Source organism: Equus asinus, chromosome 22 (genome assembly GCF_041296235.1).
Source record: "Equus asinus isolate D_3611 breed Donkey chromosome 22, EquAss-T2T_v2, whole genome shotgun sequence".
NCBI lineage: Eukaryota > Metazoa > Chordata > Mammalia > Perissodactyla > Equidae > Equus > Equus asinus.
In genome coordinates, this window is record NC_091811.1 from 14490794 (window position 1) to 14514828 (window position 24035).

At 42.7% G+C, this 24035-nt stretch overlaps 1 protein-coding gene across 12 annotated transcripts in view; it reads left to right on the plus strand.

Annotated features, from left to right (window-relative positions):
- The window catches only part of SLC6A13 (solute carrier family 6 member 13), a 68898-nt gene that overhangs the window by 30776 nt on the left and 14087 nt on the right, over nucleotides 1-24035 (plus strand). For 8 of the 12 annotated variants that reach the window (XM_070494372.1, XM_070494369.1, XM_070494364.1 and 5 more), the window contains 6 exons: nucleotides 468-669; nucleotides 2079-2282; nucleotides 17052-17186; nucleotides 19788-19928; nucleotides 22782-22866; nucleotides 23544-23676. In XM_070494372.1, the coding sequence (XP_070350473.1) occupies nucleotides 2084-2282; nucleotides 17052-17186; nucleotides 19788-19928; nucleotides 22782-22866; nucleotides 23544-23676 (693 nt within the window). In that variant the 5' untranslated portion in view covers nucleotides 468-669; nucleotides 2079-2083. The remainder of the gene's footprint in view (nucleotides 1-467; nucleotides 670-2078; nucleotides 2283-17051; nucleotides 17187-19787; nucleotides 19929-22781; nucleotides 22867-23543; nucleotides 23677-24035) is intronic. The other 4 variants (XM_070494366.1, XM_070494365.1, XM_070494368.1 and 1 more) reach the window with 2 other exon arrangements.

The following is a 24035-nucleotide window of genomic DNA, read 5'->3' on the forward strand; positions in this document are numbered from 1 at the left end:
GGTTTAATTCTAAGAAAAGGAAGACTTTCTTCTCTGTGAAATGAGACAATATTGAGACTTGAAAGAACTTAAAAATTTTGACAGGATTAAAAGAAATAAAAATACAAGTGCCTGTTATCCTACCAAGTGCTTTCATATATATAAAACCTCATTTGCTATATAATATCTAAGTATATGGAATAAGTAGTAAGTATATATAATAAGTCATATCTAAGTATATGTGTACATTTAAGTATAATGATAGGATAGCTAAGTATATTCTATCATTCTCACTTTTACAGATGAGCAAACTAAGGCTCAGAGTAATTAACTTCCCTGAGGTCAGGCAGTGGTGTGGCCACAGCTGAGGTTTGAACCCTGGCCTGTCTGACTCTACAGCTCAAGTCCTTTCTTCTGCACGATGCCACATTTGAGATGGTACCCTAATGAGGCTAGGGGACCCAGGATAGGGTTACTGTTTCTTCTAGGGTCTGAGAGGATGAAGAAGTGAAGGGAGACGGTGTTCCATCATTGGAAGACATCCTTCAGATGCTAAAGGGAGGCCCAGAAGCGGCACAAGCGTTAGACAATCTTCTCAAAAGGACCGAGGAAACTTCTTGGGACCAGCTGCTTGGGTTTCTCCTTCTTAGCCCACAAACAATCTTTGGAGCCCATTCCCTAATTTATTAAGTAAGCAAAAGTGACTAGTGTTCTCTGACTTTCTCTGACTTTCTGGATCCCTTGGGTAGCTCAGCTGGGGAGGCAGAGCCACAAGAGAGTCTCTGGCCAGATGGGGCTCCCTCTGAGAAAGTTCTGTTAACATGAACTTTTTTTGAGGTATAGAAAAAGTCCTTCTACCCACTTCTCCAGAAAAAGGGCCACTGTAAAAAGTCAGGGAGGAGGCATTAGAAGATGCTTATATTAGGCATGCTGATAAATCTCGGCAGCCGAGGGAATCAAGAGATGGAGTTAAAAGAGCCGGGACAGAGGGGATTCAAGTCCTGGCTGTGCTGTTTACTAGCTCTGCGGCAGCAGATCTATTATTTAACCTCTCTGAGCTGCAGCTTCTTTATTTACAAAGTGGAAATTCGTCACCAAAAGGAAAAGAGCCCATACTTCACCTTTTTCTTATGCTGATTTCGGAGAGAGATGAAGGGAGTAGCTGGACTCATCTTGTTCAGAGACCCTGGGCTCACTCACCCTCTCATTCCTTTGGAATACTTTTTTAAAAACTAGCTTTTATTTTCATATTACAAAATAAAACGACATGCTCTTTGACAAAAATGTAGGAAATATAGATAAGGAAAATATTCCCATAATCCAACTACCGAGAGAAACATTTTGGCACATAGCCTAATCTTTCAATGCATACAAATACTTTATGAAATGTTTTTCAAGCATAATCATATTGTATGTGCTATTTTATAACTATTTTCACTTCACATATTATGAACACTTTTTCATTTCATTACACTTTCTTCTGCTATACAATTTTTAATGATTATATAGTATTTGTATGTGCCAAATTTGTTAACCTATTTACCGTTTCTGAACATCTATGTACTTTCTCATTTTTTGCTGTTATAAACACTGACCATCCTCAATGCCAAATCTGTACCCACAGTCACAATTATTTCCTTAGAGTAAATGCCTGCAAGGAAAATTGGTGGCTCTGAGCATGTATAAAAATCCCACCCTTTCACCTGTCCCAAGCATAGAGAATGGGGAAAACTGAAGCACGTGCTACTACAGACAAGGATAGTTGTAGGATGGCAGGGAGAACTTAGACAACCCAGGGGCTGTGTGAATTCTTCCACTGCTACAAGCCCCAACCCAGGAGAACCTGCTTGATGGAAGCAGTGTCTGTATGTCAGTGTCAGTGCTTTCTTCCTGAAACAGGAAAGGAACCTTTATTCTCAGCAGCTGTTACCCACCTTTACCAATAAAAGACGTTAAGGAGGACATGGGTCCATAGCCAAGGGAGTAGGAATTCATCTCTTCCAGTGTATTTATTCCCTTGGGAATTTGCTGGTGAAGAAAGGGGGAAGGCTTTCCTTCCAGGGTTCTAACAGTAACAGAGCGCCCTGCTTGTTTTCCAGGTGGGATGGATAGCAGGGTCTCAGGCACAACCAGTAATGGAGAGACAAAACCAGTGTACCCAGTTGTGGAAAAGGCGGAGGATGGCAACCTGGAACGGGGGCAGTGGAACAACAAGATGGAGTTTGTGCTGTCAGTGGCCGGGGAGATCATTGGCCTAGGCAACGTCTGGAGGTTTCCCTATCTCTGCTACAAAAATGGGGGAGGTGAGAGCCATTGCGCCACCCCAGCCACCCCTGCAAGGAGGACGTCTCCATCTCCTCACCTTCTGCCCCTCCAGAGAGTCCCATAGACACACAGAATGCTGGAATTGGAAAGACCCTTAGAAGTCATTAAGGACATTGCATGAGACTGAGACCTAGACAGCTCATCTGACTTCTCCAGGGGGTTTTCTATTGTAGGGTGGCATCATAGAAATATGAATATAGCCTTGGAACCAGATGGATCACAGTTTGGATTCTGGCTTTGCTACTGATTCTCTGTGTAATCTTGGGCAAGTTAGTTAAGCCCTCAGAGCCTCAATTGCTGCTCCTGTAAATTGAGATAGTAATACCTACCCTTCAAGGTTGTTGTAAGGATTAGAGATAGTGTATGTAAAGTGCTTAAATGGTAGATGTTGAAGATGATGTTGATACCAAACTGTCCTGTCGTCTTGAGACCCCTAAGCCATGGCTTTGTGTCTTCCCCCTCCTCTGCTGGCACCATGACATTCCCTAAGCCGTTCATTACCCGACTCCCACCAGTGTCATAACCTTTGATACTAGTGGCTCTTCCTTTGAAAATTTTCCACTGAAAATACGTGTGGGGAGCATTGACTCTAACTCTTTACTAGGTCTTTACTGGCTTCTCAACCCTCCATTCTAGGCCCCTGGGGTAACTGCTACCCCCACAGCAGTGGTGGTAATTTTCCTACAACTAACTCCCCTTCAAGGAATCCCAGATCTTTGTGGGAAGCCCCAGAGGGACTTCCCAGATCCTAAAGTGTTTTGGCTGGGCAGGTTAGGAAGATCTCCTTGTTGGTGGGTAAAGCTTATAGAGGTTGGGGCTCCTAGGTGTGGTTTTGAAGTGAGGCTGCAGTCTAAGTGGGAAGAAAGGGGAATGCAGAGGTAGGTCATGGGGGAAAATTCTGAGTGGAGTGGTAATTTCACGGTCACAAATGTTGGAGGGCACCCTAGTGCAACCCCTGTCCTTTCGCAGGTGAGCAGGAGCCTCCACATGCATTAAGCTCAGTCTCACAATAGTTTTGGAAAGAGAAAGCACATGACACAGAGTGGAGGTGGGTGGACAGAGAGATGCTCTGAGCCATGGAGTCTTATTCTCAGTATTGCAGCATTTAGGGATTGGCCTTGGAGTTGGAAATTATGTTTTTCCAGAGGGGTGGGAATGGGCTGATATGTCCTTTCTCACCAGGAATTTCTGGCCGGCAGCCTGAAATCACGGGACTTTGCTCAGTCTGCACTGTGAGGGAAAGAGGGAGGTCTTCCCACTTTGAACCTAGCTCTGGACACCCCACATGCTTGTTTAGGAGCTTAGGCCTGAAATCTCGCCCTTCAAAGCACTGGGTGAAGGGATGGGGCTGGTCCAGGGAGGAGAAGGAGTCTGGGGCCTAAGCTGGGCATTGGGACCCTGTATCTGGAACCTAGTAACCAGCTTAGCTTCTCACGTGGCAGAAAGATTAAGAGATGAGCCGCTTTCCCCAAGCCTCTCTGGAATTGGGTAAAGGTTGGTGTCGGAATTAGCAGGAAAGGCACAAAGAGGTGGGAGAGAGTGATTTCCAGGTCTACTTCAAACCTACTGGGCTGAAGAAGGGGAAGTAAAAGGGAGCAGTGACAGGAGCAGGGGGACCGTGGGGCTTACTCTGCTGAGGTGAGGCTGTCTGGCCATATTTGGGTCTGAGCTCTGCCTCAGGGCGCTGTGGTAAATTGGCGCAGGCATGGAAATGTGTGACTATGTCTGGGTGGAAATGCAGGCCCGGGAAGAAAAGAGCATCTGTGGCCCTTGTTTTTTCACATGGGTGCTTGTAGGGGAAGCTGGAGGCAGGAGGGTGGATGCTGTGGCTTCTTCCTCCCTGGATAGAGCCTGCCTACCAGCACTGCTGATCCCAGTTGATAGTGGAGACATTTTTAGGGGTCCTGGATCCTGTCAAGTTCTCTTTATTTAGTCCATACACCACCACCCATAATCTCCTCCTTGATCAAGCTCAGGGCCTTAGAACGCCTCTTCTCTTTTCCTTGATGGACAACAGCAGTTGGAGGGAAGTGTTTCTGAGGGGCTCTGGAGCTGGAGGCTAATGCCCAGGTTTGCTCTGAAGGGCATGTCATCCAGGGCCACTGAGTGAATTAATGGAAATGTTCCTTTGCCAAGGTAAGGGGGACTAACCAAAGATACGTATGGTCATTAGAGGAACCTAGACATACCTATTTTTCTGGTTTTTGGTGTTCCCAGTTGTTTAAGCCTTCTGTCGACATTTAACTCCCCTCGCCTCCCAAGGAAAACAAGCTCCTACAGAGAATGGGCCCTAACACTTCATCTTGTCATCTGTCTCTTTGTCAAAGAAGAGACCAAAGCATCTTTATGATAGGATCCTTTGCTGTTAATGTGGGGAAGGAGGGTGAGGACAATGGAGACCAGTTAGATTGGTTTGACCCTTTTCCTCCCTGGCTAGTCATTTTATTTAAACCCGTGGTTCTCAGATTGGGGCTTGGACTCCTCGGGGATGAGAGAAATACTCTGAGCGAGTTCTGGAGAACGATGCTGGGCTGCTCTGGGTGTACAATGCTCAGGTCACGTATCCTGCTCATGGGCCCTCTCTCTAGCTTCATAGCTTTGAATAGCCACTTTTGTGCTTGGGGTGAGGTGGGGTTGGGATAAGCTGGGACTTTATTATTGTTAATATTTGTTCAATGGCAAGGTCAGGGATGAAAAAGTCCCCAAAGTGTAATTTTAGTTTCAAACTAAAGTTACAAGTGATGTCTTCTTTGGTTCCTTCCAGCTTTTACATTTGGCAGATCTAGTTTAAAGTGAGTTCCAGCGCAGGGAAAGGGCTGAGGCAAGAATATGACGGAAGAACAGGCAACAGTTGAACATTATAGTTGAAAACCAGAGAAGCTGAGAAGGTGGTGCAGAGAAGCCCATTCAAAATCAGGTGCAACTGGTAGGCTTTTTAGGGAGATGGATGGGAGGGACGCGGCCTCAATCATCTCCTAGGTAAATACCCTCCCTGCTGTCCAGGACCTGTGGCCAGTCCACCACAAGCACCTTCCTCATCCTGATGGCTTTCTAGAGTGTCCAGTCTCAGTCAGTGGCCCCAGCATGGGGCCAACCAAGTCCTGCCCCTGACTGTGTCATTCAACAACAACTACATACTGAGGGCCTACCACGTGCCAGAAATTATCGTAAGTGGTTGGGATACACCTATAAACGAAACAGACCAGTTCCCTGTCCTCTTGGGACTTACATTCTAAAAAAGAGAGACAGCCAATAAACAATAAATATAGTAAGTAGGAAAATTATATCATGTATCAGAAGCTAATAAGTGCTATGGAAGAAAACCGAGTAGAGGTGGGTAAAGGGGATCAAGAGTGAGAGGAGGGTGGTCACATTGAGAACATTTGAGCAAAGCCTTGCCAGGAGTGAGGATGCTGACCAAGTAGACAATGGGGGTGAAAGTGCTCCAGGCAGAGGAAACAAAAAGCTTAATGGTCCTAAAGCAAGAGGCTGACTGGCTTCTTAGCCGAGCTGCCAGGAGGGCAGTAAGTGGAAGGTGAGGTGAGAGAAGTAAATAGGGTGGCAGTGGCAGATCATGTGGGTCCTTGTCAGCTACGGGAAGACTTTGGCTTTTACTCTAGTGATGAGGGGAGTCACAGCAGGGTTTTGAGAAGGAGTGGCATGATCTTAGATTCTAAGATAATCTCTATGGCTTCTATGTTGAGGACTGACAGTAGAGGAGTAAGGGCAGAGGAGACCAGCTACAAGGCTAAAAATCTCGGAGTCATCCTTGATTCCCTTCTTTCTGTCGTAACTGTTGGCTCTACCCACATACCCAGATCCTGGGTGCTGTAGAACATGGGCCTTCGGCTGGACCCTCTCCAGCTCCCTGGACCCTGACTGCCAATGGAATGAATTCCTCCACACCCAGAATATCTCGGACTGGAGACCCCACATGAAATATGCAGAATCTGACACTTCTCATCACCTCCACTGCTACCACTTGGTCTAAGCAATCCAAGGATTTTAGCCTGAGCAGGTAGTAGGAAGGAGTTGCTGTTTGTTGAGATGTGAAAGTCTATGAGAGGTGCAGGTTTTAGGAGGAAAATAAGGAGCTGAGTTTTGGGAATGTTGAGGTGAGACATCTGTCAGATATCCAAGTAGAGCTGTCAGCTAGGCAGTCGTGTGTGTGAGTCCAGAGTTTGTGAGAGAGATCTGGACTGGAGATATAAGTTTGAAAGTCACTGGATTTTGATGGTGTAAGAAAAGAGATCAAGGAGCTTAAAAGATCTGGGAGAGGGGCCGGCCCAGTGGCGCAGTGGTTAAGTGCACGCGTTCTGCCTCGGCGGCCCGGGATTCCCCGGTTTGGATCCGGGTGCAGACGTGGCACCGCTTGGCAAGCCATGCTGTGGTAGGCATCCCACATATAAAGTAGAGGAAGATGGGTATGGGTGTTAGCTCAGGGCCAGTCTGCCTCAGCAAAAAGAGGAGGATTGGCAGCAGTCAGCTCAGGGTTAATCTTCCTCAAAAAAAAAAAAGAAAAAAAGATCTGGGAGAAGAGGAGGAACCAGCAAAATAGACAGAGGGAGAGAAACCAGTAAAGTAGGATGAAAACCAAGAGAATGGGGTATTTGGAAGGCAAGTAAAGCGATGGTATCAGGGAGGAGGGAGAGATAACTACATCAACTGCTGCTGAAAGGTTAAGAAAGACGAGGAATGAGAATTGATCGTTGGGTTTAGCAGCATTGGTGACATTGTAAGAGCAGTTGCAGCAGCGTGCTGGGGCAAAGACTGGTTGCAATAAGTTTAAGATAATGCAGGAGGGAAAGATTGGAAATAGGGAAATATATATGGGCAAAACTCAGGAGTGGATGAAATTCATCTCTTCTTTCTGTATTCTCCCTCTGGAGTGGAAATAAGCAACGTGAGTGCTGCATGGTAGTATAGTGCCCAGTGTGTCCAGCGATGTTGGGGATAGGTCTCATGACTGGTGAAGTTGCTAAAGAAGCTGCACATTTGAACTCTTTCCCCAGCTCTCCACCCTCAACTCCCAGGAGGGAGAGCAAACCTGGTCTTTCTCCAGGGCCTGTCCAGCTAAAGCGCTAGCTGTGGGGATGAGGAGACTGGGTAAGCTGAGAGGCATGATGCAGGAGAAGGTGGTAGGAGAGGGTTTCGGCAATAGGATGCAACTCTGCCAGGAGGGAATTTAAGTGAGTTGCCTGCCAGTCTCAGCCCAGACAAAACGGATCATCTGCCAATCATTTTATACTTCATTTCTAAATCGGTTGTTGAAAACTGGGGGCGGAGGTCACCTGTGCTGAGAATCTTTGGTTTCTGCCAGTCTTAGAACAGCAGCTAGAGACCGCCTTGTGTGACCACCGATGCTCCTTTCTTCCCTGTCCTGTCCAAGCCCTCCTCCCTTCTGATCTTCAGTCTCCAAACACCCAGATCCTGGTGCTTCAGAACACGGGCTTCCAGATGACACCCCTCCAGCTCCTTGAAACCTGGCTGCTGACAGACTGAGTTCCTCAACACCCAGAATACCTGGGACTGGAGACTCCATGAGTGTAGCACAGCTGGACCTCTCAGAAATAGGGATCTTAGAGGGGAAGGACTGTGGGGGAAGGGCAGCAACACAGTAAAACTCAGCTCCAGACTGTAGGGAGAGAGCGCATAGACACCAATGTAAAGGGGAGAAATGGCACCTGGCACCACGGAAGACTCTTCCGCTTGATGCTATTTGTAGGTGCTAAAGAACAAAGAGAAACGAGGAGCGCTTTTCTTCGTATGAGAGTAATACTTATTTTAGTAGCGCGTGACCATTTGTTACTGTTTTTGGTTAATTACTCAGTGCCCAGTATTGGTCAGATTAGTGTTGATTAGAGCATATAACTGTTCATGTATGCTCACTGCTGTGTTGCTCATGTGGACTATCATTAGTTTGTGTCTTAAAAAATGTCACCTGGAACATTACAGGTGACATCACACAGTGTGCTCCTTTTAAGAAGAGTGGCCAGCAGAATGATTCCTTCTAGGATGGGCATGTGGTCTCTCCCATTCTGTAGGGAAAAATGCCGGGACATTTTAGAATTGTGGGGAAGAGACTAACGTGGGGCATACGCGGGAGCGGGTAACTGTGAACTCCATCCTTCATCTCCAGGACTAACTCCGTTTTTCAGTGGCGGCGCCTGGGGCTTGGGTGGGAAAAGAGGCAGACTGCCCTATAGGACTCCCCAATCTGCGCCTGGGTCCTTGGGTTCCATTCTGCCCCTCACAACTTCCCCACTTTTAGGCCAGTGGCCCTGCCTGGTGGATGTGGACCTTGTCCCTTGTGGCATGCTGCCCAGGTGCTCAAAGAGGGAGAGAAGGAGGGGAACAGAGCTGACCATAGGACCCAGTGCTGTTAAACATTGGCTTGGTTTGTTGGGAAAGAGCAAGGAGCATACAGATGTGGAGGAGAGGCTTGACCTGGGCGGAAAACTCAGTTCGCTCTCTATCCTGTCTCTCTCTTTTATCCTCTCTTCTCTCTTTCTTTTCTCTCTCTCTCTCCGTTACTGCAATGTTTCCAACCCTCATCAGTGACTGTTCACATAAGCTATGGGGCTCTCTCTTCCCTAATTTTCCACTCCTGCCCAAAAAGTCTTGGATTGACTTATGTACTTATTAGCCTGCATTGTTTACGATCTTTATTTCTTTTCCCTTGAGGTAATCAAGTGTTTCCCTCAGTGCCTGAATTATGGATGTGTGGACTACATGCCAGAGGTTTGGAAGGTGAAGAACTAGAGAACTCTAGACCCCATTAACTTTTGCTTGAAACAGGTTTTTTTTTTTTTTTTGGAGGAAGATTAACCCTGAGCTGACATCTGCCGCCAATCCTCGTTTTTACTGAGGAAGACTGGCCCTGAGCTCACATCCGTGCCCATCTTCCTCTACTTTATATGTGGGATGCCTACCACAGCATGGCTTGCCAAGTGGTGCCATGTCCACACCCAGGATCCAAACTGGTGAACCCCAGGCCGCCAAAGTGGAATGTGTACACTTAACCGCTGCGCCACCGGGTGGCCCTTGAAACAGTTTTATTAAGATATAATTGACTTACAATAAATTGCACATATTTAAAGTGTACAATTTGGTAAATTTTGACATATCTATACACCCTTGAAACCATTGCCTCAAGATAGTGAACATATCTGTCACTTCACAAAATTTCCTCCTGTTCCTTTATTCCAACTCTGACCTCTGCTACCCCATCCCAATGCAACCACAGACCTGTTTTTTTGAAATATATATATATTACAGCTTTATTGGTATGTTATTGATATATAAGTTTAAGGTGTACAATGTGATGATTTAATACACTCACATATTGTGAAATGATTACCACAATAAGGTTAGTTAACACTTCTGTTCCCTCACATAATTACCGTTTTGTGTGTGTGTGGTGATAACATTTAAGATCTACTCTCTTAACTTTCAAGTGTATAGTACAGTATAGTTCACTATAGTCACCAAGCTGTACGTTAGATCCCCAGAACTTACTCATCTTAATGGCTGGAAGTTTATAGCCTTTGACCAGTATCTCCCCATTTCTCCCACCCCCTAGCCTCTGACAACCACCGTCCTACTCTCTATTTCCATGAGTTTGGCTTTTTTAGAGTCTACATGTAAGTGAGATCATATAGTATTTCTCTTTCTCTGACTTATTTTACTTAGAATAATGCCCTTGAGGTCTTTCTTTGTTGTCTCAAAAGGCAGAATTTCCTTCTTTTTTTATGACAAAATAGTATTTTATTGTGTGTATGTGTGTGTATCTCTATACACGTGTATATGTATATCTATACATGTGCATCTATCTATCTATGTATATGCCCCCACATTTTCTTTATCCATGCACCTGTTGACCAATGCTTAGGTTACTTTCTGTCGCTGTACATTAGTTTGCATTTCTTAGAATTTTATATAAATGGAATCTTGCTGTATGTACTTTATCTGGATTCTTTCGCTCAGCATAATTATTTTGAGATTTTTTGAGTATCAGTAGTTCGTTCCTTGTTATTACTGAGTAGTGTTCCCTTATGTGGGTATACTACAATTGGTTTATCTGTTCTCTTGTTGATGGACATTTGGATTGCTTCCAGGTTTTAGCTGTTACAGATAAAACCACTGAGAACATCTGGACACAAGTCTTTGTATAAATACATGCTTTCATTTCCCTTGAGTAGATACTAGGAGTGGAATGACTGGTTTACATCGTAGGTGCGCTTTTAGCTTTTTAAGAAACCGCCAAACACTTTTCCAAAATGGTTGCACCATTTTACATTCCTGCCAGCAGTGGATGCAAGTGCCAGTTTTTCCACATCCTCACCAATGCTTGGTCAGTCTTTTTAATTTTAACTTCTCAAATTGGTGTGTAATATTATCTCATTGTCATTTTAATTTGTATTTCCCTAATGACTAATGATGTTGAGCATCTTTTCATGTGCTTATTTGCAACCCATATATCTTCTTTGGTGAAAACCTGTTCAAATTTTTTGACCATTTAAAAAAATGGGTTGTTTGTTTTCTTACACTGAATTTTGAGAGTTCTTTATAAATTCTGAGTACAAGTCTTTTATCAAATATGCATTTTGCAAATATTTTTTCTCATTCTGTCTTATATTTTTCCTTTTCTTTACTTTTTTTTTTTTTAAGATTGGCACCTGGGCTAAGAACTGTTGCCAATCTTTTTTTTTCTGCTTTATTTCCCAAGCCCCCCCCCCCCCCCCCCCCCCCCGCCAGGTGCATAGTTGTATATCTTAGTTGCAGGTCCTTCTAGGTGTGGTATGTGGGACGCCGCCTCAACGTGGCCTGACGAGCGGTGCCATGTCCAGGATCCGAACCCTGGGCCGCCGCAGCGGAGCGCGCAAACTTAACCACTCGGCCACGGAGCCGGCCCCTATTTTTCATTTTCTTAGCAGAGTTCTTTTGAAGAGCAGCAGTTTTAAATTTTGAGAAAGTCCAGTTTATCAATTTATTCTTTTATGGATCATGCTTTTGGTGTCACATGAAAGAAATCTTTGCTTAACTGAAGGTCTCATACATTTCCCTCCAGAAGTTTTGTAGTTTTAGGTTTTACATTTAGGTCTGTGATCCATTTTGGGTTAATTTTTATATATAATGAAGGTATTAATTGAAGTGCATTTTTTCGTGTATATGGATATCCAGTTGTTCCAGCATAATTTTTTGAAAAAACTATCTTTTCTCCAATGAATTACCTTTATACCTTTGTTGAAAATCAGTCGTCCATAAATGTGTGGGCCTGTTGCTGGACTCTGTTCTGTTCTGTTGTTCTATTTGTTTGTTTTGACACCAAAACCACACTGTCTTAATTACTGTAGCTTTATAATAATATAAAAATAAGGTGGGGTTAAGCCTACAATTTAGTTCTTTCTCAAAGTTGTTTGGCTCTTTTAGGTCGTTTGCATTTTCATATGTATTTTAGAATCAGTTTGTCAATTTCTACTAAAAAGTCTGCTGGAATTTTGACTGGGATTGCTGTGAATATGTAGATCAATTTGGGAAGAATTGACTCTTAGTAACATTGAGCCTTCTGACCCATGAACGTGATACCCCTCACCGTTTATTTAGTCTTCTTTAATTTCTCTCAGCAATGTTTTGCAGTTGTGGGTGTGCATATCTTTCATCAGATTTATTCCTAAGTACTTGATGTTTTTTGATGCTATTATGAATGGTACTATTTCTTACATTGTAATTTATGATTGTTTGTTGCTACCATATGGAAATAAAATTGGTTTTTGTGTGCTGGTCTGGTATCCTGCAATCTTGCTAAACTAACTTATTGATCTCCTGGCTCTTTGGTACATTCCAAAGGGTTTTCTTTTCTTTTCTTTTTAGAAACTTTATTGAGGTATTATTGACATACAAAAAGCTGTAAATTTTTAATGTATACAACTTGATGAGTTTGGAGGTAAATATACACTTGTGAAACCATTACCTCAATCCATGCCATAAACATGTCTCTCACCTCCAAAAGTTTCCTTCTGCCCTCTTTTTTATTTTAATTTTTTGGTGCTAAGAACACTTAGTGTAAGATTTTCCTTAGAAAATTTTAAAGAAAACAATACGATATTATTAACTATAGGCACTGTGGTGTACAGTAGATCCCTAGGACTTACTCTTTTTGCATAACTGAAACTGTGTGCACTTTGACCAACGCCTTCCCACTTCCCTTCCTCAGCCCCTGGGAACCACTATTCTACTCTCTGCTTCTATGAGTTTGACTATCTTAGATTCCAAAGAATTTTCTATGGAGACTACCATGTCATTTGTGAATAAGGCAGTTTTATTTCTTATTTTCCAATCTGAATAACTTTTAATTCCTTTTCTTACCTTATTGCCTTGGTTAGAATCAATATTGATAGGAAAACTTTTGAATAGAAGTGGTAAGAATAGACACCCTTGTCTTGATCTTGATCTTGATCTTAGGGGTTAAAAAGTCTTTTACCACTAAGTATGATGTTATCTATACGTTTTTTGTAGATTCACTTTATCAGGTTGAAGAATTTTCCTTCTATTCATCATTTGCTGAGAGTTTTTATCAGAAATGCTGTTAGATTTGGTTGAATACTTTTTCTGCATTTATCGAAATGATCATATGGTCCTTCTTTTTAAATTTATTAATGTAATAAATTACATTGATTGAGTTTTTGAATGTTAAAACAACCTTGTCTTCCTGGATAACCCCCACTACACATTGTATTATCTTTTTTATATATTGTTGGATTTGATTTGCTTACATTTTGTTTAGAAATTTTGCATCTATGTTCATGAAACATATTGGTCTGTAGTTTTCTTTTCTTGTAGTGTCTCTGTCTGCCTTTGTTATTAGAGTAATGCTGGCTTTATAGAATGAGTTGGGAAGGCTTCCTTCCTCTTAAATTTTCTGGAAGAGTTTGTGTAGAATTGGTGTTATTTCTTCCTTAAATGTTTGGGCAGTTCACCAGGAAAGTCATTGGGGCCTGGAGTTTTCTTTGTGAGGTTTTTAAACAATAACAAAAAATTTCTTTAATAGAAATAGGACTGTTCAGGTTATCTGTTTCTTCTTGAGTGAGCTTTGGTAGTTTGTATTTTTCAAGGAAATTGTCTATTTTACCTAAATTGTTGCATTTATTGACATAAAGTTGTTCATATATTTTCCTATTATCCTTTTAATATCTATAGAATCTGTACTGATGATACCGCCCTCATTTGTCATACAAGTAATTTGTATCTCCTAGAGGTTTATCACTTTTATTGATTATCTCAACGAACCAGCTTTGGTTTCATTGATTTTCTCTGTTGTTTTCCTATTTTCCATTTCATTGATTTCCATCTGATTTTTAAAATTTCCTTTGACTTACGTTGGGTCTAATTTATTTTTATTTTATTCATTCTTAAGGTAGAAGCTGAAATCATTGATTTGAGACTTTCCTTCTTTTATAATAATAGGTGTTTGTTGCTAAAAATCTCCCCCTAAGTATTACTTTAGCAGTATCCTACAGATCTTGATAAATTGTGTTTTCATTTGATTCAATTCAAAATACTTTTTAATTTCCCTTTTGATTACTTCTTTGACACATGGGTTATTTAGAAGTGTTACCTAATTTCTAAATATTTAAGGCTTTTCCAAGGTCATTTCTTTTCTTTTTTTTTTTTTAAAAGATTGGCACCTGGGCTAACAACTGTTGCCAATCTTTTTTTTTCTTTCTGCTCTATCTCCCCAACCCCCCCACTGTACACAGTTGTATATCTTAGTTGCAGGTCCTTCTAGTTGTGGGATCTGGGACGCTGCCTCAATGTGGCCTGACGAGCTGCGCCGTGTCCGTGCCCAGGATCCGAACCCTGGGCCACCGCAGCGGAGCGCTCCAACTTAACCACTCGGCCACGGAGCCGGCCCCTCCAAGGTCATTTCTTTTGTTGATTCCTAATTTAGTCAAAGAACATACTTTGTATGACTTGAATTTTTTGAAACTTAATGAGATTTGTTTTGTGGCCCAGAATACGTCTATCTTGGCAAATATTTGTTGTGTAGTTGAAAAAATTTGCTCTATTTCTCTCTGCAGTTCTGTCATTTTTGCTTCATATCTTGAGGCTCTTATTAGGTGCACATGCATTTAGGATTATTATGTCCTCTTGATGAATCAACCCCTTTATCATTATGAAATGACCTTCTTTACCTCTGGTAATGTTTTTTGCTCTGAAATCTACAGTGTGTTATGTTAGGATAAACATTCCGACTTTCTTTTGATTAGGATTAGCGTGGCATATCTTTTCCCATCCTTTTACTTTTAACCTATTCCTGTCTTGATATTTAAAGTGCATTTCTTTTAATCAACATATAGCTGAGTCTTGCTAGTTTTTTTTAAACCAATCTGACCACCTCTACCTTTTATTTGGGATAGTTAGCCTACTTACATTTCAGGCAGTTATCCGTATGATGAAGTTTAAGTCTGTCATCTTACTATTTGTTTTCTATTTGTCCCATCAGTTCCTTGTTCCCCTTTTCCTCTCCTTCTGCCTTTTTTTAGATTAATGGGATATTTTTTATTATTCCATTGTTGGCTTTCTTCTTTGTTGGCTTATTAGCCCTAACTCTTTGCTGTATTAGTTTCGAGATTGTTTTCAGTTTTGTGGCATACATCTTTAACTTAGCATAATTTGCCTTCAAGTGACATTGTATCACTTTACATAAAAGAACCTTACAATAATACGCTTCCATTTCTCTCCTCCCAACTTTTGTGCTCTTGTTGTCATACATTTTATTTCTTCATTTATTATAAACTCCGTATTATATTGTTATTTTGTGTGTTTGTTATTGAGTTCATAATAGTTTACATCAATGTGAGATTTCAGTTGTACATTATTTCTTGTCTGTCACCACGTAAGTGCTCCCCTTCACCCCCTGTGCCCACCCCCCAGCCCCCTTCCCCTGGTAACCACTGAACTGATTTCTTTGTTCCAGTACTTGTTTATATTCCACATCTGGTGTTTGTCTTTCTCAGTCTGGCTGATTTCGGTTGGCATAATATATTGTTATTATTTTTGTTTAACCAGTCAATTATCTTTCAAAGAGATTTGAATAAGAAAAACTTGTTACATGCTTACCTGTGTATGTAGTTACCATTTTTAACATTGCTCATTCCTTTGTGTGGATTCATATTTCTCTCTGGCATCATCATTCCCCTCTGCCTGATTGATTATGGTGTGCCTTGTTCTAGTGTTCATTATGTTTCTTATCTTAGGGCTCATTGAGTTTCTTGGATCTGTGGATTTCTAGTTTTCATCAAATTTGAAAAAAATTTAGCCATTATTCGAATTTTTTTCTGGCCCTTCTCCCTCTTTTATCTCCTTCAGGGACTCCACCTACAATTATATCAGGCTGTTTGAAATTGTCCCACAGCTCACTGACACCTGTTGTTGTTTTTTAGCTCTTTTTTCTCTTTGTGTTTTATTTTGGATAGCTTCAACTTTATGGTTCAAGATCACTGTTCTTTTCTTCTGCTATTAATCTACCGTCAGTCCCATCCAGCGTATCTCACACGTTGTGGTTTTCATCTCTAGAAGTTTGATTTGTGTCTTTTTCAATATCTCCCATGTCGCTGTCTGACTTTTTGAACATATGGAATACAGTTATAATAACTATTTTAATGTCCTCATCTGCTTATTCTAACATGTGTAAGTTATGGGTTGGGTTCAATTGATTGATTTGTCTACTCATTATGAGTAATATTTTCCTGCTTCTTTGTTTTCCTGGTAATTTTTGATTGGATGCCATACCTGGCGATTTTTTCCTTATTGGTTGCTGAGTATTTTTGTATTTCTATAAATATTGTTGAGCTTTTTCCTGGGACCAGTGAAGTTATTTGATCCTTTTGGGTTTTACTTTTAAGATTTGTTAGGCAGAACCAGAGTTGTGCTCAATCTGGTGCTAAATATTCCCCACTATGAGGAAACGCCTTCTTTTCCCAATGCCCTGTGAATCCTGAGATGGTCCAGTCTGGCTGGTGGGAACGGGCACTCTTCTCTGCCCTGTGTGAGCACCCTTACTCTCAATCTTTTTGAATAGCTCTTTCCCTTACTTTGGGTAGTTTCCTCACACACATGTGCTGACCAGTACGCAGTTGAAAGACTCTGCCAGTATTTGGACCTTCCTGTCTGTGTAGTTCTCTCCTTCTGGTGCTCTGTGAACTCCCCTGTATGCTTTGCCAGCAGATAGAGTCCATGGTGGAGAAAACACCAGCATTTCTGGCATTGGTAGACTTGTCTCAGCCAATGATTGTGAAAACAGAAGCAGAAAGGATTACTAAAGGGAAATCTGATTTCAGCCTGCTAAAAGTCCCTATCTAACATTGAGAGCAGTCATTGCCTTGAAAAGAATTACAGTCTGTGGGCTGGGTTAATGCTCCTGGACATCCACGACTCAATGAACGCCTTGCTGTTGCTGCAGCTGTGTGTTATCTAGGCAGTAATTGATGTTCGATGGGGGCAAAGCTGGGTAGGTATAGATTGAAACTTCAGAGTGAAAACAGGGACTGGTTAGGTCCTAGGTAACTTGGTGACTCTTGATCTCTGCTATGGTTCCAGACATCTGGACAGATGTCCCCTGCAGTTTGGCATGTCCCCCACCCCTGGGATTCTGACTGGCAGTACGGGGTGGTAATGGGAGGAGATGAATGTGGACCATGAGGAGGCTAGTGCCAGGTAATGGACAGTCTGTTTCCCACCCACAGGTGCCTTTTTCATCCCCTACCTCATCTTCCTCTTTACCTGTGGCATTCCTGTCTTCCTCTTGGAGACAGCACTGGGCCAGTATACTAGCCAGGGAAGCATCACAGCCTGGAGAAAGATCTGCCCCATCTTTGAGGGTGAGTAGCTCTACCTGATTCAAGGGTATCTGCACTAGTGGTTGTAAACGTTGATCAGAATGTCTGGGTGGCTTAGCTGCAGTGCTGGTTGAGATAAGGCCCTGTGTCTTTATGTTAACCCCTCCACTGTGAGCTAATCACCCAGTCCATCAGAGAATGGAGGAGAAGATGAGGATGAGGATGGGGCAACGGCTTTAGCTTAAATAAGTAGAGTGCAAAGCTATTTTAGCGATATATTTAAAATATACATATAACAATGATTTTGTAGTTTTCTTTTTTAAAATTTATTTATTTTTTAAAGATTGGTACCTGAGCTAACAACTTTTGCCAAGCTCCTTTTTTGTTTTTCCTTCTTTTTCTCCCCAAAGCTCCCCAGTACACAGCTGTATATTTTTTAGTTCCGGATCCTTCTAGTTGTGGCGTGTGGGATGCTGCCTCAGCATGGCCTGATGAGGGGTGCCATGTCCACATCCAGGATCCGAACCAGTGAAACCCCGGGCTGCCAAAGTGGAGCACACGAACTTAACCACTCAGCCTCAGGGCCAGCCCTTATTTTTTTTTATTGCAGTAACATTGGATTATAACATATAACTTTCAGGTGTACATTGTAATATATTTCAAATTCTGTGTAGATTACATCATGTTCATCACCCAGAGACTAATTACAATCCATGTATTTTTCAAAACATATGTAATCAATTATAAAACATTTTAGAATAGAATTTTAAATGAGAAAAAATATCATTAATAATTCTACCATCTTGACACAATAGCTGTTTAAAATTTAGAATATTTTATTTCAATATTTCTCTATAGGGTTTTCTTTAAGTTTCTATTTTGAAATAATTATATATCCACAGAAAGTTGCAAAAATAGTACAGGGAGGTCACATGTACCTTTCATACAGTTTTTGCCATGGTAACATCTTACATGAGTATAGAACAATATCAAAACCCGGAAATGACGTTGGTACTCTCCACAGATCTTATTCAGATTTCACCAGTGTGCATGGACACCCATGTGTGTTATGTATAACTCTGTGTAATTTTATCACACCTGTAGATTTGTGTAACTACCATCACAACCAAGATACAGAACTGTTCATCACCACAAAGATCTCTCTCATGCTGCCCCTTTATAGTCACACCAACCCTCCCCTCCCCAACCCTAACCTCTGGCAACCACTAATTTTTTCTCTATCACTATAATTTTGCCATTTTGAGAATGTTATATAAATGAAAGCATTCAATGTAAAACATTTTGAGATTGGCTTTTTCGCTCAGCATGATGCCCTTGAGATCCATCCAGCTTGTTCTCACATCAGTAGCTCATTATTTTTTATTGCTGAGTACTATTCCATGGTGTGGTTATACCGCAGTTCATTTATTAATTCACCCACTGAAGAATGTTTGGATTGTTTCCAGTTTTGGGGATTTTATTTCATTCATTCATTCTCTCTCTGTAGAGTTTATATATCCACTATATGGAATATATACAGTGTATTTCTCTGTTTTCAGTTAGTATTATTTTCCATTTTCTACACAACAATCATTTAATGATTGCATGAACTTCCGTCAAGTAGATATATCATAATTTACTTAACAGTTCCCTGTTTTGGGCTTCTTGCTTATATTCAATTACTTATAAAATTGCTATATTCTGCTATCATGTGTATTTGTTGAGATAGCTTTTCCCCCCTTTTTGGGAATTATTTCTTTAGGATAAATTCCCAGGATTAGGATCATTGCATCAAATGGACAATCAAATTGATGTCTCTTGATCTAGCTTATTATATTCCCCTTGGAAGTGTACTGACTTACATGTCACTAGACATGAGTAAGCATCTTTCCCCCATATCTTAACAACTCTGAGTCATCCATGGTTCCCAAAATTGTCTGCACTTTGGAACCACCCAGGGACCTTCAAAACATCCTGAGGCCTGTACCCCACCCCCAGAGATTGTGATTTAGTTGGTCTGGGGTCTGGTCTGGGCTTTGGAATTTTTAAATATCCCCAGGTAGTTCTAATATGCAGACAAGTTTGGAAATCACTGTTACATCATTTGTAAAAAGTTTCACCAGGGCTGTAGGCGCAGAATGGTACCTCATTATTGTTTCATTTTGCACACCTGCAGTTATTAGGGAGGCTCTATTTGCATTCTCTCCTATGTGAATTGTCTGTTCCTGCTCTTAACATGTTTTTTTATTTCAGAAACCTATCAGACTAATTCCAGGGTATATTGTCTATTGGAATCTTGAAGTTTAGTCTTACACATTTAAAAAGTAACTTTGAATCAGTGAACTTTCAGAACTAATCACGATGAAAGTGCACAGGCAGCTGGCTAGTGCAGCAGAAGCAGGGAGGAAAGTCCTCTCCCGACCTGAGGAGGGCTATTGGTGCTGCCGCACACTCCTGGCTCCTGGAGGGGGAGCGGGGAGCCAAAGCCGAGGCCCCAGCGCTTCTTGTTTTAGGGCACTGACAACGCGTGCAAAGCCTCTCCTAAACAGGGATGGGTAGTGTGTTGGGTCCCCGGCCCCGTTCTGTCGTCTCCCGCCGCAGTTCTGCCGTCTCCCGCCGCAGTTTTGTCGTCTCCCTCCGCAGGCATCGGCTACTCCTCCCAGGTGATCGTCGTCCTCCTCAACACCTACTACATCGTCGTCCTGGCCTGGGCCCTCTTCTACCTCTTCAACAGCTTTGCCGTGGACCTGCCCTGGGGAAGCTGCCGCCACGAGTGGAACACAGGTAAGGCCGTCTGCAGAGATCCGTTTCCTCCTGTTGCTCTGCTGCGCTAACCAGGAGTGGGATTGTCCCCGTGTCCCGGGCAGCCCAGCCCCGGCTTAAACTTGGGACTCACTAGGAATCTGCCAAGTCGATCGTGGAGATCTTATATCAAGGATAAGAGCGAGATTTCACCAGCATCACCTGCAAAATGTCAGAGACTTTTTAAAAGAAAATTCATGTGTTTGGGGCTGTCCCAGGGGCGGAGTGGTTAAGTTTTAGGCACTCTGCTTCGGTCGCCCAGGGTTCGCGGGTTCAGATCCCAGGACGGACCTACACACCACTCATCAAACCATGCTGTGGGGGCCTCCCACATACAAAATAGAGGAAGACTGGCACAGATGTTAGCTCAGCGACAGTCTTCCTCAAGCAAAGAGAAAAAAAGAGTGAGATTGGCAACAAATGTTAGCTCAGGGCCAATCTTCCTCACATACGCACACAATCGTGTATTCAATTATTCAATACATGTATGAATTCATGTATTATGCAAGTAGAACTGACTTCTTTTTATGTAGTTTAGCCATTTATTTATTTTCATTTGAAATGTGGTTAGTTTGATATATGTGTATATTTTTTGTTCATTTATTTATTTCTCATGTCTTCTTTCTGATGCTCTTTTAGGTCTTTCCAGCTCACAATTCACCTGGATTTAACCAGGGCATAAACTGTTTTGTATGTCAGCAATATAATTTATAACAGCAGTTAATTTTCTCCTGTGTTTATAAGACTATATGCGATTCTCTTATAAGACTGCAAGAGCTACCTATGGCCATGGAACTACTGAGTCTAATGCATTGAAAGTAACAAAAATTAAAAATACCTAGGGTAGTACTCAGGCAAATTTTCCTTCTTGACATTTTTGACATTTCTCCTAGTGAGTCTGATTTTCCTCAGAGCCTAGCATCTTGAATAGTATAGGACATCCTGTCAAGATGAAACAGCGCTTTTCTGGGGGTGCTGAAGCTTCAAGGAAAGTGATATGGTTTAGAGACAAGAGCACTCAGCTGGCAGTCAATCATTCAAGGGATATTCATTGAGCTCCTGGTAAACGCCAGGCTCTGTTCTGAGCGCCAGGGAAGTAGTCATGCATGAAAAGGAAGTTCCCAGTGCCCTCGTGCAGTTTCCGTTCTAGCAGCGAGAGAGAGAGAGACAGAGACAGCAAGAGACAGAGAAAGACAGAGCGAGACAGCGAGAGAGAGAGAGAGCGCGAGAGTGAGCGAGAGAGAGCGAAAACAAGATGAGGGAGTAAAATGCGTCGTGTTAGAAGAAGTGCTGTGGAGAAAAACAAATCAGGGAGGAGGGACTGGTAATTTTAGGGGTGTACGGGTGTACTTTAAATAGGGTCATCAGGGACGGTGTTACTGAGAAGAGGCGCTGGAGTAATGCTCTGAAGGCGGAGGGAGAGTGAGCCATTGAGGGTGCAGGGGGCAAACACCAAGTGCAAAGGTCCTGAAGCAGTGCTGTCCTGTAGCATCCAGGGAACGGCAGGGCTGGAGGAGCTAGAAAGGAGTGAAAAAGCAGTGAGAGACAGGGTCATAGGCCATGGGGTAGATTGAATAGGGCCATGGAGGTGATTATAGGGGTTTGGGCTTTTTTCTCCGAGTGGGATAGGAAACCTGTCAGAGAGTTTCAAACCAGGCGTGACATAAAGTGACTTAAATGTTAACAAAATCACTCTGGGCACTGTCTGGAGATTTGGCTAGGGAGGCAAGAGTAGAAACTGGAGGACAGTTAGGGAGACATGAGATGGTGGTGGCTGCCTCGGGGTGGTGGTAGAGGCTCTAAGGAGAAAGTTCAGGTTCTAGGTATTTTGAAGGTAAAACATACCCAATTTGCTGAATTGGATTCTAGCCCTCACTTAGTCACTTATAAGCTAGGACAGGCCATTTCTAAGAAGATTTACTTTTTCACATGTACAATGGGAAAAACACTATCCATCTTAATATTTCCCAAGACTGTTGTACTAATAAAATGTAAAAAAAGAATGTGAACACTGTTTGTGAAACTCCAAAGTCATATACAGATAATTAAGAGCCATTACTTATTGAGTACTTTACAGACATATTTTCATTTAATCCCCTCCTCAATCCTACAAATGTGCATTCTTTTATTTATTTATTTATTTTTTGCTGAGGAAGATTAGCCCTGAACTAACATCTGTGCCAATCTTCCTCTACTTTATATGTAGGTCACCTCCACAGCATGGCTGATGAGTGGTATAAGTCCATGCCTGGGATCCAAACCCGCAAACCTGGGCCGCCGAAACAGAGCATGCCTAACTTAACCACTGTGCCCTGGGGCCAGCCCCCAAATGTACATTCTTGTGTACATTTTAGAGATGGGAGAAGTGAGGTTTAGAGAGTCACATGGTGAATAACCAGAAGGTCAGGATTCAAGCCAGAGCCTCCTGACCTTGAACCTCTGCTCTTAGCAACTCTGTCACATCACTTCCCAGGAGGGCATTCTCACTATCCCTCAAAGGTTGTGACTTTCTACAGGACAGTTACCTAGAAATATGTGTGTTTTTTGAACCAGATGACATGCAGAGCATCTTTTCTGATGCTATCTGATCATGCTTTAATAAGAGTATGTACCCAAATGTTTATAAACCCATGTGAGAACGTGTGTGAGAGAGGGTGAGGTGGGTTTGTTGAGGTTATTTTATGTCTGAGGATGTTTTGTATAGACAACTTCCTCCCAGTTCCTTTCAGATACTTTGCTTCCCATTCTCCCCAAATTTCCCTCCACTCTCTCCAGTCATGTCAGGTATTGACTAATGATCCTTCTCTTTCTTCTTACCCTGGGACCCATGGGCAGAACACTGTGTGGAGTTCAAGAAGACCAATGGCTCCCTGAATGTGACCTTTGAGAATGCCACCTCTCCTGTCATCGAGTTCTGGGAGTAAGTGAGGCCGTTTCCCCGCCCCGGTGTGGGCTGTGTGTTTGAAAGAAGGGCCTGGGGATGGCTTCAGGCAGTGATGACTCTCAATGGACACCAAGGGAAGAATTCCCGTCTCCTTCTTTGGTGGCTCTCTCACCTAAGTGGCTTTTTTTTGTTGTGCCTATATTTGTGGTTAATGCAGAACTGGTTTCAGAGATGGGAATTTTGCAACTGTTCTCAGGCTGTGCCTGCCTTTCTTCTCCCATGTGCCCACCCACATGTTAGATAGTGCACATGCATGTGTGTCCACATTCCTAACCTACCCTCCTCACTTCAGCTGCTTATACATTGCCTCTTGTCTGCCCCTCCTCCAAATATTGATATTCATCTAGGGCATGATTCCTCATATTGAAACATCCTAAAACCCTGGTTGAGAAAATATGTGTTTGCACCTTCTTCTCTAGGTTAAATTGGTACTCAGCTTCTCAGAGCAAACTTACCTGGGAACAGTTTCTATTTGCCTCCTTTTATATCTATCCCTATCTCTGGGCAAAGGAGAGCCTCATGGATCTGAGTGAGAAGAGCTGAGAAGCTTCTGGACAAGACCCTGGAGGCATGGTTCCACTGCCCGAGACACGTGGGCTACAAAATTGAGGCTGACAGCAAAAGTGGAGCCCGGCTCAACCTTCTTTCCTCAGGAGGCGGGTCCTGAGGATCTCTGATGGCATCCACCACCTGGGGTCCCTGAACTGGGAGCTGGCCTTGTGCCTCCTGCTTGCCTGGGTCATCTGCTACTTCTGCGTCTGGAAGGGGGTCAAGTCCGCGGGCAAGGTCCGTGTTGGAGAGCTCCTGGCACCTCCCATCCCAGGACTCCCTGCCTCACTGGGGGCTCAGTCACTTAGGAGTGCCCTAAGTTGTAGCCTGGTCAGGGATGGGAGGGAATGACCCAGCAAAGATTTTATGTGACCCCTGTCCTTGATTCTGTGCCTCTCCTAGATTCAAACCCACGTCCTTCTGGTATTTGGGGAATTAAATGGAAGAGTGAGAGAGAGAGAGAAAGGCAGGAAGGACGCTTCCAGAGGAATTCAATCTTGGAAATATACCACATGTGTGGGCACATTGCACACTGACCACAGTTCATGGCTCCCTATTTCATGCAACAGTTCTTTGGAAAAAGAATTCCATTGAGA